Source organism: Acanthochromis polyacanthus, chromosome 14, assembly GCF_021347895.1.
Source record: "Acanthochromis polyacanthus isolate Apoly-LR-REF ecotype Palm Island chromosome 14, KAUST_Apoly_ChrSc, whole genome shotgun sequence".
Classification (NCBI taxonomy): Eukaryota; Metazoa; Chordata; class Actinopteri; family Pomacentridae; genus Acanthochromis; species Acanthochromis polyacanthus.
Genome location: NC_067126.1, coordinates 9,145,370 through 9,159,576, shown reverse-complemented (window position 1 = coordinate 9,159,576; position 14,207 = coordinate 9,145,370). Strand labels below are relative to the sequence as shown.

The following is a 14,207-nucleotide window of genomic DNA, read 5'->3' as shown; positions in this document are numbered from 1 at the left end:
AACCTTTGTGCAATTAAGTTAGCACATGAATAAAAATGTGAGTTTTCATGGAAAACATGAAATTGTCTGGGTGGCCTCACACTTTTAACCGTAGTGTATGTCGCACCTTTATCTCTTTTTCTACTGGTCAGTTTATTTGCATCATTTAAACGCAACAAACGTTGACCAAAACTGCTGCACAACTTCAGACTGAATAGAAACCGCACAAGATAATCTACATTCTGAAACATGGAGGAAAAGAGAGTCACACTGGGCAAAAGAGGACAAAAAAGCCAAGGTTTTTACACATAAATTGTTTCTGTAGAGTAAAAGTTGTGAGAAGGAAACAAGGTTAACTGCACTTAAAAAAAAATCTGATCATAATTTAGTGACTCGAGCTGAAGAAAAATTCTAGTTTTTGGAAAAATACATCAAACTGAAACAGTGACTGCATCAAAACCTTAAAAGATATCAAAACATGGATTTAGAGTAATAACGCTGAAAGCCTTGTGACTCGCTTAAACTTTAAGTGAAGTTTCTACTGTAAAATCTGCCAGAGCTACAGGGTTCCAAGGTTAAGTGCTGAAAATCGTGTCGGGCGAATCTATAATAAGAATACTCCCGAACAATAACAATAAGTGAACTTTGGTGCTTATACATCGGCACAATTAATTATCTTTCCCAGAAGGCGAGAGGTACTAAGCATGGACATCTTAATTTATTTCCTTTGTGATTGATCAAATGTAGCGAGAGCCAAAATTCTAACGTCATCCAAACAACTTCTTAAAGGATTTCAATAAGAGCAGCGTCACTGTTGTCTCCTTCAAACTCCGTCGCTCCGTCATCCACTCGACTAAATGAGTCACGCTTTGTTTCTCCGGTGTGTGTGTGTGTGTGTGTTAGTGTGTGTGTGTTGCTGGACATGGGCCACGCTGCAGACATATTCTGCACCTCAGCCAGGACTCGGTTTTGGCTGAAGTTGGCTGCTGACTCCTGCTTCTGCCAGCGGCTACAGGACAGAATAAAGAAAAAGAAAAGTGTGGATTGAGTAATGATTACTCAGACAACTTAAAGGAAACTGCTTCATTTAAAGATGACACGTGAATGCTGTTGTGGAAAGGTACCATCGGTTTCCTGGGTTTCTCCTCTGTTGTGCAGTTGTTCTGGTAGCGTGAGCGATGGGTTCTTTGGTCTTTTTTTAATATTCCAACTCTGAGTGCAAACAGCAGGTGTCCAAACCACAGCTCTGCTGCGGCGAGGCAGGGCTGAACACACTCCCAGCGTGAGCCCGGCTTTCTGTTACCGAGAACTGACTGGAAGCCCGCTTGAGCAACTGTTTTACACCTCGGTGTGTTTGAGTTCACACTAAATCCACCTGCACCGCAACAAACTCACTGTCTGCATGAGGAGGTGTGTGCTTAAGGTGTTAGTCTGGTTGTAAATGTGGAAGAGGTTTGACAGACTGACACAAAATCATGCAATCTGGTAAAAGTCAGGTCTAAAACGAGAAAAAATGTTTGTACCCAAAGCAAAAATTCTAATGAAGGTAAAGATCACCAGACTCCTAATTTCATCAGGATTATTTAAAATATTGCACCATTTATTGTGTTTATTGTAACACAGCAATACCTTGAATGAACCTGATCAGATGAATGAGGTATTCTACTCTAATGGGAAGCTTCAATGTCATGTTCATCTGTTTGTTTCGATTGTTAAGTATTTAAGGAATCATTTTATTCCTGGGTGGACTGTCTAGGAAATATTCCTTGTAGGCAACAAACCAAAAGAAAAATCAAAATTGATTAATTGTGCCTAAAAAAAACATTAAATTTACTGTAGAAGCCATTTTTCTAAAACTCTGCAGAGATATTTAAACATTTGTGTACCGAGTCTGGCAGCTAGTCAAAGTGAAATTAATTTATAAAGCAAGTTTTAAAATAATAACGGTACAACTAAGATTAATGTTATGCCTCGAAAACTATCAAACCTGCAGCTCTCTGAGTTTCTGCAATGAGTGCTTGACGTGTTTTTACTTTCAGTCATGATTGCAACAACTTCCTGATATTATAGATTTCACTGCAGCTAAAAATGACCTATTATGTGGGCTGTATAATGCTAGGGATGGGGGAAAAAAGACCCTCCAAGACCAGCCAATTGGGTAAATTCTTGAACTACCTGATGGTCAGTTAGATCTCGAATAGGAACGATTATTAGTCGTAATAGCTGGGGTTAGGAATCGGGATTAGGGCTGATCAAGGCATTTTTTAACTGAACCAAACCTAAGTCTGACCCTGTGTTTACATCCACTGTCAAAGAAATGCCATAAATATGAATAATGTTAATAATATGCAGCATTATCCATCAAAAACAGATTCATTTATAACACAAAGTGAACATTCTGGGTGTTTGTCATGTGCTGTTATTGATGTTTTAGTCATCAGACATATGATTTGGGCCACAAAGATGATTCTGTTACATGTACCGCTGTAATAGAGGAACACTATCCTTGTCAAATCTAGCTTGTGTTAAAAACATCTGGTCAGAGGTCATTAAGCGTCACTAAAGTCTTTGTCGTGGTGACCCTTTGTTAGCAAAACCTCAACCCGATGAGTGGCCACCACCTGACTGTAGTGTAACGACTTCACTAGGACTGGACCCGAATATCCGAATATTCGGTCATTGTGGTGGTATCATAAATTTTGAAATCTGAATACTCGGAATTCACTTCGCCCATGTTTGTAAACAGAAGACAATATGTGAAGAATGAGATATCCATGCTCGTGCTAATGCTGTCGGTTTGCTTTCCTTTTCTTTGAAGCACTGCCATCAGAAGAGTCTGACTTATGCTTGGGAGCCGTAATGAAGGGCAAAAAGTTACAAAAAGTTAGTGAATGTAGCACAATCCAAGGTGACGTACAACCGGAGAATGTAAACAAAGTCGTCTTATAGCACCTTGTGAGGACATATTTGTCCATCCGTTCGCCAACTACTTCCAACATAACGACGAAACGCCATAGGTTGAGGGTGTCATAAACTGAGGACCTCCTATATAATAACTTTTGGCATATTTTATGAAACTATGTAAAATTTACCTGTCCATTTGCGGAGTCCCAGATCCTTGAAGTAAATGGGGTGAGTCGACATTTTGCACTTTTTCATTTATGTTAAAACAAGAGAAGCTTTATTCATCCGTCACTGGGGAAACCTTTTCTTGTTGGGTTATATGGGAGCAAATGTTACTTTTTTCAGCATTTTAAGCCTTCATGATGTTTCTTCATTATTTCCATGTGTCTATCACCAGTTAACAAATTATAAGCCACCCCTATGCAATTCAAGGGCCTGTAACTCTGAAAATAGCGACTTTATAAAGGTAAAATTTTGCACGCTTTCAATAGATATACTCAAGTTATTGTACAAAAAACATCAGCTGATTCTTCAGGGGTCATGTGGTGCAAACTTTGACTTTTTCCTGTAGCAGTATCTTTACACTACTGTGCTGCCGCTGCTTCTTTGGGGAGTTCTTCTCTCTCGCTGCCTCGGTAAATCCGGTGGATTAACTCTGATCTCTTGGTGCATCTGTGTTTTTAATGTCGCTGCTCATGAATGAAAGGGAGGAGCAGGGAAGGTGCAGATATGTTTGATATCCTGATCCCTCGGCCAGGACATAGACAAACGGTCTTAAAGTGGCGACAACGCTCCTGATGTGTGTTTGTGCGTCACCCTGTCGTGGCCCCAGACAGGCTTTTGTCACAGCGGGTACATGGGTGCCGACACACAGCAGCTGACAGAAGGACATGACACAGGAGTCTGTTTAGGGAGGCGACAGGAATGCAGTGACCCACCGAGGAATGCCGGTCGGACGCTCACAACACTAATCAGGCCAGAGCTTTGTGTGTGAGTGTGTTTAAACTGGGAGAAGGTTGGATACGGTGGTTTGCAGGGATGTCCTGGTCAAATCTCAAAGATCAGGCCTTAACTGATCAGTACTGGCATGAACCTAAGCACGATTACTAATACTGTCGCTATTTGTGGAGTCCCAGACCCTTGAACTACACATGGTGGGGGGACATTTTACGCTTTTCATGCATGACGCTAATTACGAAAGTGCAATAAGCGTCAAAACAAAGATACGATATGTCGTGTTATTAAAACACTGCGTGAGTCCAACTGCAGCTTCGACGTGTTTATTGCACCATACCTGCCTGTCTGTCCGCGCGCTATCTGACTTCCCCGACAGTCACCTCCCTATGACATCATCACTAGGCGACTTTGCAGTTTTCATCAAACTAACTCAGTTACACCACATCTCCCCTTTCTAGAATCAATGGGTAGACTGCCATTGATCCAACAGACCTTAGAGGTTTATTCTGCCTCTGTGGCTGGAAGGTCTGGTCCTGTCTAAAACCATTCACACACACACAACAGACTCACTGCAGTTCAATTTTCTCATTTTTTTTACCTTAGCATGGAACAATATGTGCAAAATCAAACTACAGTCTTATGGAAGCATAGTAATCCTGTACTGTACTGTCCTCACTCTAAGCCCTGGACTTGTACATTTGCTTAACAAAACATGCAACATCAGAAAATAGTGCAATCACACTTTCAACGCTTTTTTTTCTTTTAACCATAGTTTTCCAACATTCAATACTGTCTCTCAGTCTCTGAAATATTTACAAGTCCAACCGAGCTGGCCTTACAACCGCTCTCCCAGATCTGGTTCTAGGAGTAGGAGTAGATGGTGGTTCAGGAGCGTTCTGCTGTGAAGATGTAGCTGCCAGTTGTTCTTCTGAAGATTTCTCTGGGACAGCTTCTGTGAACTGCTCAGCTTCACTATTGTCACTTTGCTCAGACGAGGAGTTCCAGGGAATGAGATGAAGACGGTTTCGCCTGATGGTCCCATGAGGTCCCTCCACCAAATAAGATCGCGGTGTTGAGTGGTTTCCGATGACAGCTCCTGCTGCTCCTTGATCTGTAACCCACACTTCCTGTCCTGGAGTGAGTCTATTGAGATTCTTTGTGCGATGTCGCAGGTTGTAGCGTTGCATATCTTTTACTTTCCTCTCTCCTTCCTTCAGTAGGACAGCATCTCCATCAGGAAGCACAGGACGCAGCAATGCAGGGAATACAGGCACAGTTGTACGAAGCCTCCTCCCCATAAGCAGTTGAGCTGGGCTATACCCATTGTGGAGAGGTGTAGCCCTGTAAGCCAGCAGAGCAAGGTAGGGATCCACTGACTTCTTTAAAAGCCCCTTCACCGTCTGCACTGCCCGTTCAGCTTCAGCGTTTCCCTGTGGATATCTTGGGCTGCTGGTCACATGACAAAATCTGTACAACTTTGCAAACACTGCAAAAGCTGCTCCAGAGAATTGTGGCCCATTGTCTGTCACTAGAGTCTCACAAATCCCATGACGTGCAAAGATCGACTTAAGATGGTGTATCACGTCATTAGACCTTGAGGGTGTTAGCAGAGCAATCTCAACATATCTTGACATATAGTCCACTACAAGTAGGTAAGTTTTGTTTCCTAACATGAACAAGTCCGCTCCTAACTTCTGCCATGGTCGGTCTGGGTATGGTGTTGGTATTAGCGGCTCTCTATGGTTCTGTCTCACCTGACAGCATGCTCTGCAGTTGAGAACCATCTCGTTCAGCTGCTGACTCAACCCTGGCCACCATACAGACTGCCGCGCCCGCTCTCTACACTTCACCACACCTTGATGACCTTCGTGCAGCTTGGCGAGAACATCGTTTCTCATGGTTGAGGGGATGACAAGTCTATCTCCCTTTAACAAGAGACCATCCTGAACAGTAAGGAACGCCCTGTCAGTCCAGTATAGTTTAAGTGCAGGTTCATTTATGCCATGAGCCGGCCAACCTTCTGCACAAAGCTGCATCACTCGTGCACACACACTGTCCTTCTGCAGCTGTTCTCTCAGCTCCTCCAGATAAACAGTGCTTGCAGGTAGGTTCTCCATGACCATATCAATGTAGATGTTTGTTTCCTCAAACAGCTCTTTGTCAGCTGATGTTTCTTCTTTTGTGACAGGCGCTCGAGACAATGTATCAGTTGTCCACAGACACTTCCCAGGCACATGCGATATTGAATAGGAATAACGCATAAGCCGCATTCGAAAGCGTTGTATCCGAGGAGGTAGGGTGTCCAGTGGTTGAGACCCCAGGAGACTTAGGAGAGGTTTGTGGTCTGTCTCTAACTGGAAGTGTTTTCCAATAAGAAAGTTGCTGAGCCTCTCACAAGCCCAGGTCAAGCCCAAAGCCTCCTTTTCCACCTGCGCGTATCTCTGCTCAGTGGGTGTGAGAGACCTTGACATGAAGGCTACTGGTCTCCACTCCTCGTCCCAGTTCTGTAGTAGGACTCCTCCAAGTCCGTACGACGATGCATCTGCTGTGACTTTGCAGTCTCTGTTGGAATCATATACGGCTAGCACCGGTGGTGATGTCAGTGCATCCTTTAAGTCTTGAAAAGCTTTAGCCTGTTCAGCGCCCCACACCCAGCAGTTCTTTTTCGAGAGAAGATCTCTGAGAGCTTTGTCCCTCCCAGCTAGTTGCGGGATGAACTTGCCTCGCTGGTTCACCATTCCAAGGAAAGACCTCAGTTCACTCACTGTTTTAGGCTTGGGCATTTTCCTCACAGCCTCCGTCTTGCTTGGGTCTGGGCTGATGCCGCTGGCGGAAATGATGTGGCCTAAGAAAGTCACTTCTGACTTCGACAGGTCACACTTTCTAACATTGAGTGTTATGCCTACCTTCTGGATCTTTCCCAGCGCAGTATGCAGGTGAGCATCATGCTCCTCTTGTGTACAACCCCACACCAGCACGTCGTCGATGTGACAAACTACACCTTCGAGCCCTTCTGTGACCTCTGTCACCATCCTGTTCTGAAAGTGTTCAGGGGCTGATGCTATGCCGAAGGGTAGCCTTTTGAAATAATAACGTCCAAAGGGCGTAATGAACGTTGTCAGTTTTGCTGAGTCTTCAGTCAATGGAATTTGCCAAAACCCCATGTTAGCATCCAGCTTGCTAAATATTTTAGCTCCAGCCAGCCTCCCCAGTGTTTCCTCTACTGAAAGTAAGATAAACTTTTCTCTGCACACGGACTCATTTAGGTTAGTGAGGTCAACACATATTCGCACAGGATCCATCTTGTTTTTTCTGGGCACTACCACGATGCCTGCACACCAGTCTGTAGGCTCCTCGATTCTGCATATTACCCCGAGGCTTTCCATGCGAGAAAGCTCTTGCTTGACTTTGTCCATCAGAGGCAAAGGAATCCTCCTTGGCGTTTTGAGTGAGAATGGTTTGGCACCTGGTTTGAGCTTGATGGCATATGGCTGACGCACCTCGCCTAGTCCATTGAATAATTCTGGATAGTTCTCCTTTAATGTCTCCATAGTTACACTGTCTAGGCGTGCAACAAGCCCTAGTTTACAGCTCACAGACCTCCCCAGCAGTGCAGTGTGTACATAGCGAACAACATACACATCCTCTATCTCCTCTTTCTCACCTTTCTTCAGCAACAGCTCAGCGACACCAACAACATCGAGCGGCCTTCTCCCTGGTCCCAGGAGCGGTTTAGGTGCTTTGCGGAGTGCAGGAGGATTTTCTCTGTGTATTTTCTGGAACACTGCATGTGGCAAAACTGTGACATCAGCACCCATGTCGATTTTGAATGTCACACTGCTGTCTTGAATGTTGATGTTAACCATCCAAGGATCACCATCAGTTGTAATGCTGCCGAGAAAGACAGCATCCTTATCTTCTTCCACTTCAAGCACAGATTTTGAGGCCTTACACACACGTTTATAATGTCCCTTTCTTCCACAAGCATTACAGTTCACTTCATTAGCTGGATACTCACGTTTTGAATGTGATGGAGAGCTTCCACATTTATGACATTTTGAATGTGGCCCATTTTCTTTGCTATTCTGTGCAATGTGCAGTTTGTGAGCATGCTGAGGTTTACTTCTAGCAGGCTTTCCTCTTCCCTTTAACACTCTATCAACAGACAGTGCCTCACTTGCCTGAGTTCTGGTGTCCCCTCGCAGAGAAACTTGCTGCTTTTTCACCTCCTCACTCTGCCGTGCCATCCTGATAGCCTTCTCCAGAGTTAGATCTGCGTCTAGCTGCATGCATTCAGACAGCCTTTTATCCAGCAGACCAACAACGAGTCTGTCCCGAAGTAGCTCATCATGTAGCACACCATAGTTGCAATGTTCAGCCAGCGCGTATAGTGCAGTAACAAAAGAGTCTACAGTCTCACTTTCTCGCTGTTTTCTCAGGTTAAATTTTGCGCGTTCATAAATAACATTCTTCTTCACCACAAAGAAGCCTTGAAATCCGTCACGTACTGCTTCATACGAGCTGCGTTGTGCATCTGTCAGAGACAGCCCACGTAAGACATCATCCGCCTCGTCCCCCATGCAATATATAAGGGTGTTAACTTGATTTTCCTCAGAGCTAGCATTTAGGTTACTTGCCAGGCGAAATCTGTCAAATCTCCTGATCCATTTATGCCATTCCTGCGGTTTAGAAAAGTCGAAGGGCTCTGGCGGCTGGATGTTGAACGTTGCACGTGGACCCGCTGTCACAGCGGCGCCCGGAGCGGTAGCTAGCCCTCCGTTAGCATCTCCGTCTTCACTCATCCTGCCCTTTACTCCCTTCTTTTTCTTCGCGACACACAAACGAACCTTTGGAAGTCCAGGCTGGCCCTACACGTCCTTTACAGGACTTCTGACACCATGTCGTGTTATTAAAACACTGCGTGAGTCCAACTGCAGCTTCGACGTGTGTTTATTGCACCATACAACAGCATACCTGCCTGTCTGTCTGCGCCCTATCTGACTTCCCCGACAGTCACCTCCCTATGACATCATCACTAGGCGACTTTGTAGTTTTCATCAAACTAACTCAGTTACACCACACGATAAAGATAAAGAAAGTGTACAAGGTACGATGATATGTTAGCCTAGCCGCGCTAGACAACCCACGGCAACGAATTTAATTCTCTGCCAGGGAGGGTCTAGTTACCCTCCATAAGGCTCGAGGCTGGATTCTCCTAAAACTGGCCGGACCAATCACCATGAAGTGTAGAGTCAGAAGGCGGGCGTAACGAAGTGACGACAGAGGCGTGACGATTCTGACAGAAACAACCGGTGCACAATAAACAGTTATCTTTCGACTCGGCTTTGGACACAGCCCTTAAAGATTTGAAGCTAAAATTCAACTTGAAAGATAAACAAAGGACGGCACTTAAGTGTTTCATTGAGAAGAAAGACGTATTTGGACTTATGCCGACGGGATATGGCAAATCCTTAATATTCCAGTTGGCTCCGCTAGTTGGGAAGCTAATGGGACTTAGCCACAATCCGCCGGTGCTCTCGGAACTACGTCAGCCTATTTGTTGCGTTGATTGGTTGTATACCTACCCAATTGCTGCGGAGGGATTTGATAGACAACCTTTTAGCCCGCCTCCCTCCCTGTCGAGCTTCCCTAGACCCTTGTGCTGTCAGAATGTTCCTGTATGTACTTCGAGGGCCTGTAATTTAGAAAATATTTCTGTGTGTCATTATTAAATTTATTAACGTTATTGTTGAGAAAAAAATCAGAAACTTGTCATAAAAGAAAGACACAATTTGCGGCAGGACGCTATCCGTGCCAAGTTTGAACAACTTTCTTAATTAACATACAGCAATGTTATCACAGTGATATCAGTTAATTGATATTTTTGATCAATTTGAGCAGAGTAGACATTTTTCCTGTGCTGATTTTAACGTTTTAGTCAACAGATGCATGATCTGGGCTTGAAAGATGACACTGTTCGATATACTTCTGAGATATAGCATTGCTCTATCCCAGAAATCCAAGACAATCTCAACTTAAGACATGAGCTCTGGTTGAAAGTTTAGACATCACAGAAGTCTTTGATCGTGGTGCCCATTGCTAACAAAGCCCCCACAATGCTCTCATGAACTGCCCGTAGTCTGAGTGACTGCTACTGTATTGAACAATGAGCATGCTATCTGTTTAGTTTCACTTTTAATCATGCATATAGTGTGTACAGGTACCTTTCTGATTTTGCGATCAAAATGTTCCTGTATGTACTTCGAGGGCCTGTCAAGTTATTGTAGATAAAAATTGTTCCCGGTCACGCAGGTAAAAGAAGGGCCCAACTGTAGCAGGACACTAGCCGTGCAAGTTTTCAATCATTTTCTTAGTTAACATGCAGCGTCAATATCACATTGAAATCAGTTGATTGATATTTTTGGTTAAATTAAGTAGACAGTTTTCCAGTGCTGATTTTGACATTTTAGTCAACAGACACATGATCAAGACTTGAAAGATGCCACTGTTAGATATACTTTTGGGATATAACAATGCAATCCAAGTTAATCTTGACTTAAAACAAGAGCTCTGGTCAAAAGTCATTAAACATCATGGAAGTCTTTGTCATAGTGCCCATTGTTAATGAAACCCCCATGATGTGTTTGCCATTCTTTGTCTTCTGTTACTGCAGACTTTCAGCTGGCGTGTGATTTAACCTCTATACATTTGTCAGGCATGTAACAAGCACATGTATTATCACTCATTTCAGTTATTTCTTTGTTTCAGAACCACACATACCTCTGTGTCATGATAATACATGAACAAAAGGAGCATTTTGTCTTTAATTGCATTCTAACCGATGCCCCCTGGCAGCCACAATCTTATCCACTGGAATTTATACAGTCATGGTATTGGATTGGGATTCGGCATTGGATTGGCAAATACTGAATATTAAATTACTCAAATGGCAATTTGTGGCAGGACATGAGCCACAGCTTGACTTGAGTAGACATTTTTCCTGTGCTGACTTTGCTGTTTTAGTCATCAGAAACATTATTTGGGTTTGAAAGGTGCCTCTGTTGCATAATACTACTGGGATGCAGTAATGCTGTCCAAGTCAGTCCAACTTACCCTGAACATATGAGCTCTGGTTGAAGGTAATTAACTATCACAGAGGTCTTTGTCATGGTTCCCGCTGCTCTGCTTGTCAACATGCATTGTTTAGGCATGAACTAATCAATAAGCATGTTTAGTTTCACTTTTGATAATGTGTACAGTGTGTTTGTTTGCTCTGGGTGTTGACCCACATTTGTTCATTGTTGTTGATGCTGTTGCTGCTGCATATCTATTAAGGGACATGTTTTCTTGAAGTGTGAAAGTTGAGGGTTTGTCTTTATTTGTCTTCTGTTAGTTATTACTATTTATTTCAGTTTATTTATTTGCTTCAGAATTATACACACCTCTGTTTCATGATAAATTAATGATAAAAAATGAACATTTTGTCTTCAAGTGCATTCTAGCTGATGCCTCCTTGCAGCCACAACGTCATCCACTGGGTAATTTATACAGTCCTGGTATTGGATTGGGATTTGGTGTTGGCAGATAATGAATATTAAATGACTTTGAGGGAAAAAAACTACTTGATCAGGACATCCTTAGGAGTTTATTCCCTCCACACTGCACACCAAAAGGTAAATGTTTTGTTGGGAGCAGCAGTGAGCTCTGAGCTGCAGCAGGTGTAGAAATGTGTGGCTGGTCTTGTTGCTATCTCTCATTCTGCAGGTGCAAGGCCGAAGCTGAGGACACTGTCGGAGCCCGAACAGGCCGTTCGCTTTTAGACCCGACTCAAACACTGCCTCATTGTGCTCGCAGGCCGTTTTTCTCATCCCTGACAGACCCTGAAGGTCACGCCAAAAAAAGCCGTGTGAATGACTTATCTGTGTTTTCTTAACTCGCGCCTCTTCTTCTGTCTTCCAGATGGTGTTGCTGGCTCGCTGCGAGGGCCACTGCAGCCACACCACCCGCTCCGACCCGCTCATCTCCTTCAGTTCGGTGCTCAAACAGCCCTTCAAGAGCACCTGCTCCTGCTGTCGGCCGCACACCTCAAAGCTGAAGGCGGTGAGGCTTCGCTGCGCCGGCGGGACTCGCATCACGGCCACGTATCGATACATCCTGGCCTGCAACTGCGAGGAGTGCAGCTGAGCAGCCGCAGCATCCTCCCAGGCCCTCAAGACTCTCCAGATCCGGCATTTTTCTTAACCTTAAAGCTGTCCAGAGCGCTTTGGTTGATTATTGGATCAGAAAATTGCCCCAGAGATGCTTGTTGTTAATTCGGGAGTGATAGCTCGGAGCACTCACGTGGGCCTTCAAAATTGACCCACAGCACTCGGGACTCGGACAGAACATACTATACCTTCTCTATTCAATCAGTATAAACCATGCTAAGCATATTTCTCCAGCTTGCAAGGCCAGACACCACAAACTGCTGCTCCCACGGGCCGCTCAGAGACCCTCCTCGCTGCAGAGACACACTGCACTCATTACAGGCCTCTGTAATTCATAACACACACGCTCACAAACCGCAGTATGAGAGCTCATTACAAATATCCGTAACAGTCTTCTCCCAGCTCCATAAAAAAAAAAAAATACTGTGCGTTCGACAACAAAACAACATGCCTCGTTAAAAGGCAGCATGGGAAAGGACGGGGCTCGGCCAGAACCAGCCCAGACATGTGGTGGATCTATAGAGGGGCACCTGCACCGAGCTCATCCTCCCAATAACATTTTACACACTCCCCGCAGACTTTCATCTCGCTGTGTAAAACATGACTGACGCTGACAGGAGAGCTCATCAAGTGGACAATAAAAGAGACGTTGGAGGAGCATGAAAAAGGAGCCCAGAGGATGAGAGGAGGTTTGACCAGCCAGCCTGGACTGTCGATTGACTGTCAGTGTCCATTTAAAATGTAATCTATTTGAATCTCTGTCAAACATTATTGTAACTGCAGCTACTATCATGTCCAACTGATAAAACTGTCATGTATCGTTACTAAAGACACGTCCAGTGTTTTGACTCGGAGGAAACATTTGTCAAAACAGCTCCATGGTTGCTCTGCAAACATTTTCCTCATGATGAATACAGAAACTCACGTATAATTCATTCTCTGTGTGTCTCAGGCTCATTGGCCTCCACGACTTGTGGTCAGTTTATCTGAATTTATGTCTCGTTGTTCAGATTGTGGTTTTTTTTTCTATCATTAAAATTCCAGTTTTCTCAAACCACGAAGAATTCAGAGCTTACATTTAGATTCGGAGTGAATAAATGAGGGCTTTCATGGAAGCAAAGAAATAATAATTTGAGTTTTATGATCTACTCTTTGCCCACTTTTGAAATGCAACCACTTCTGAATACTTCAAGGTACTTTGGACTTTTCTTGAGAACACATCGAACTGTATGTAAAAGATGGATATAGCATCTATAACATCACCTGTTGGTTTGTGTTCTGTTTTCAACTCGTGAGTTTAGACTTGAGTTGCCAGCTTTCTGCTTTGAAATTAAATGTAGTGACGGAGGGATGGCTCAATCACCCTAAAACTCTGCTTTATCCTCTACTTTCTTCTCAGTGGGACCATAATATCTTAAATAAACATCATGCTTTATTGAACGAGGCTTGGAACTAAAGATTGAAACCAAAAACTTGCTAGGATAATGTTTACCAAGGTCACAAATCAAATGAGAAGTAGAGTCATTTTCTCATTGATTTCTATACAATCTCACATCCAGAGGAGTTGCCCCCTGCTGGCTATCAAAAGTAATGCATATTTAGGGCTTCACTTTTCAAATCTGGAAGCTACATCCATCTTTTGTATATAGACAATGCTAAACATACACAAAGTTGTTTTCACTTCTGCTTTTGCTGACGTGTTGATGCTATATTTTGGCTCATTAGCGCCGCCTGTCGATGAGTGGAGTCATCACAAGTGAATGTGCATCGCGTATCTGCACCAATCAGCAACTGAATCAGCTGAAAAATTAAGTAAAAGAGCCAGAAACTCCATTTGAGGCTCCAAAACAGAGTCAGTCCTCATCGACCTCCATGTTAAAATGTTCAATTTTGCAACAGAAATAAACAAGTTTACAGCCTGGAACTGGAAATATTCTTGGTCTCACAGGTTTTAATTGTATTGAGGCTTAAAGTACTGCACAAAACTATCAAAACAGCTCACAACAAAGTGCTCCATAGCACTAGTAGAGGTCAGAAACTTCACGGGTATATTTAATGTTGAGTCTTAGATACAACTAAATATGAACATTTTACCTTCAAATCTGTGTAACTGACTTAAGTTTACTTCTTTGAAATTTATAGAAGGCACGTTTAGAATTG

At 43.6% G+C, this 14,207-nt stretch overlaps 1 protein-coding gene across 3 annotated transcripts in view; it reads left to right on the top strand.

The window, feature by feature from the left end:
- The window catches only part of ndp (norrin cystine knot growth factor NDP), a 40,699-nt gene extending 26,728 nt beyond the window's left edge, over nucleotides 1-13,971 (top strand). For all 3 annotated transcript variants that reach the window (XM_022201512.2, XM_022201510.2, XM_022201511.2), the window contains one exon: nucleotides 11,800-13,971. In XM_022201512.2, the coding sequence (XP_022057204.1) occupies nucleotides 11,800-12,024 (225 nt within the window). In that variant the 3' untranslated portion in view covers nucleotides 12,025-13,971. The remainder of the gene's footprint in view (nucleotides 1-11,799) is intronic.
- Nucleotides 13,972-14,207: the final 236 nt, after the last annotated feature.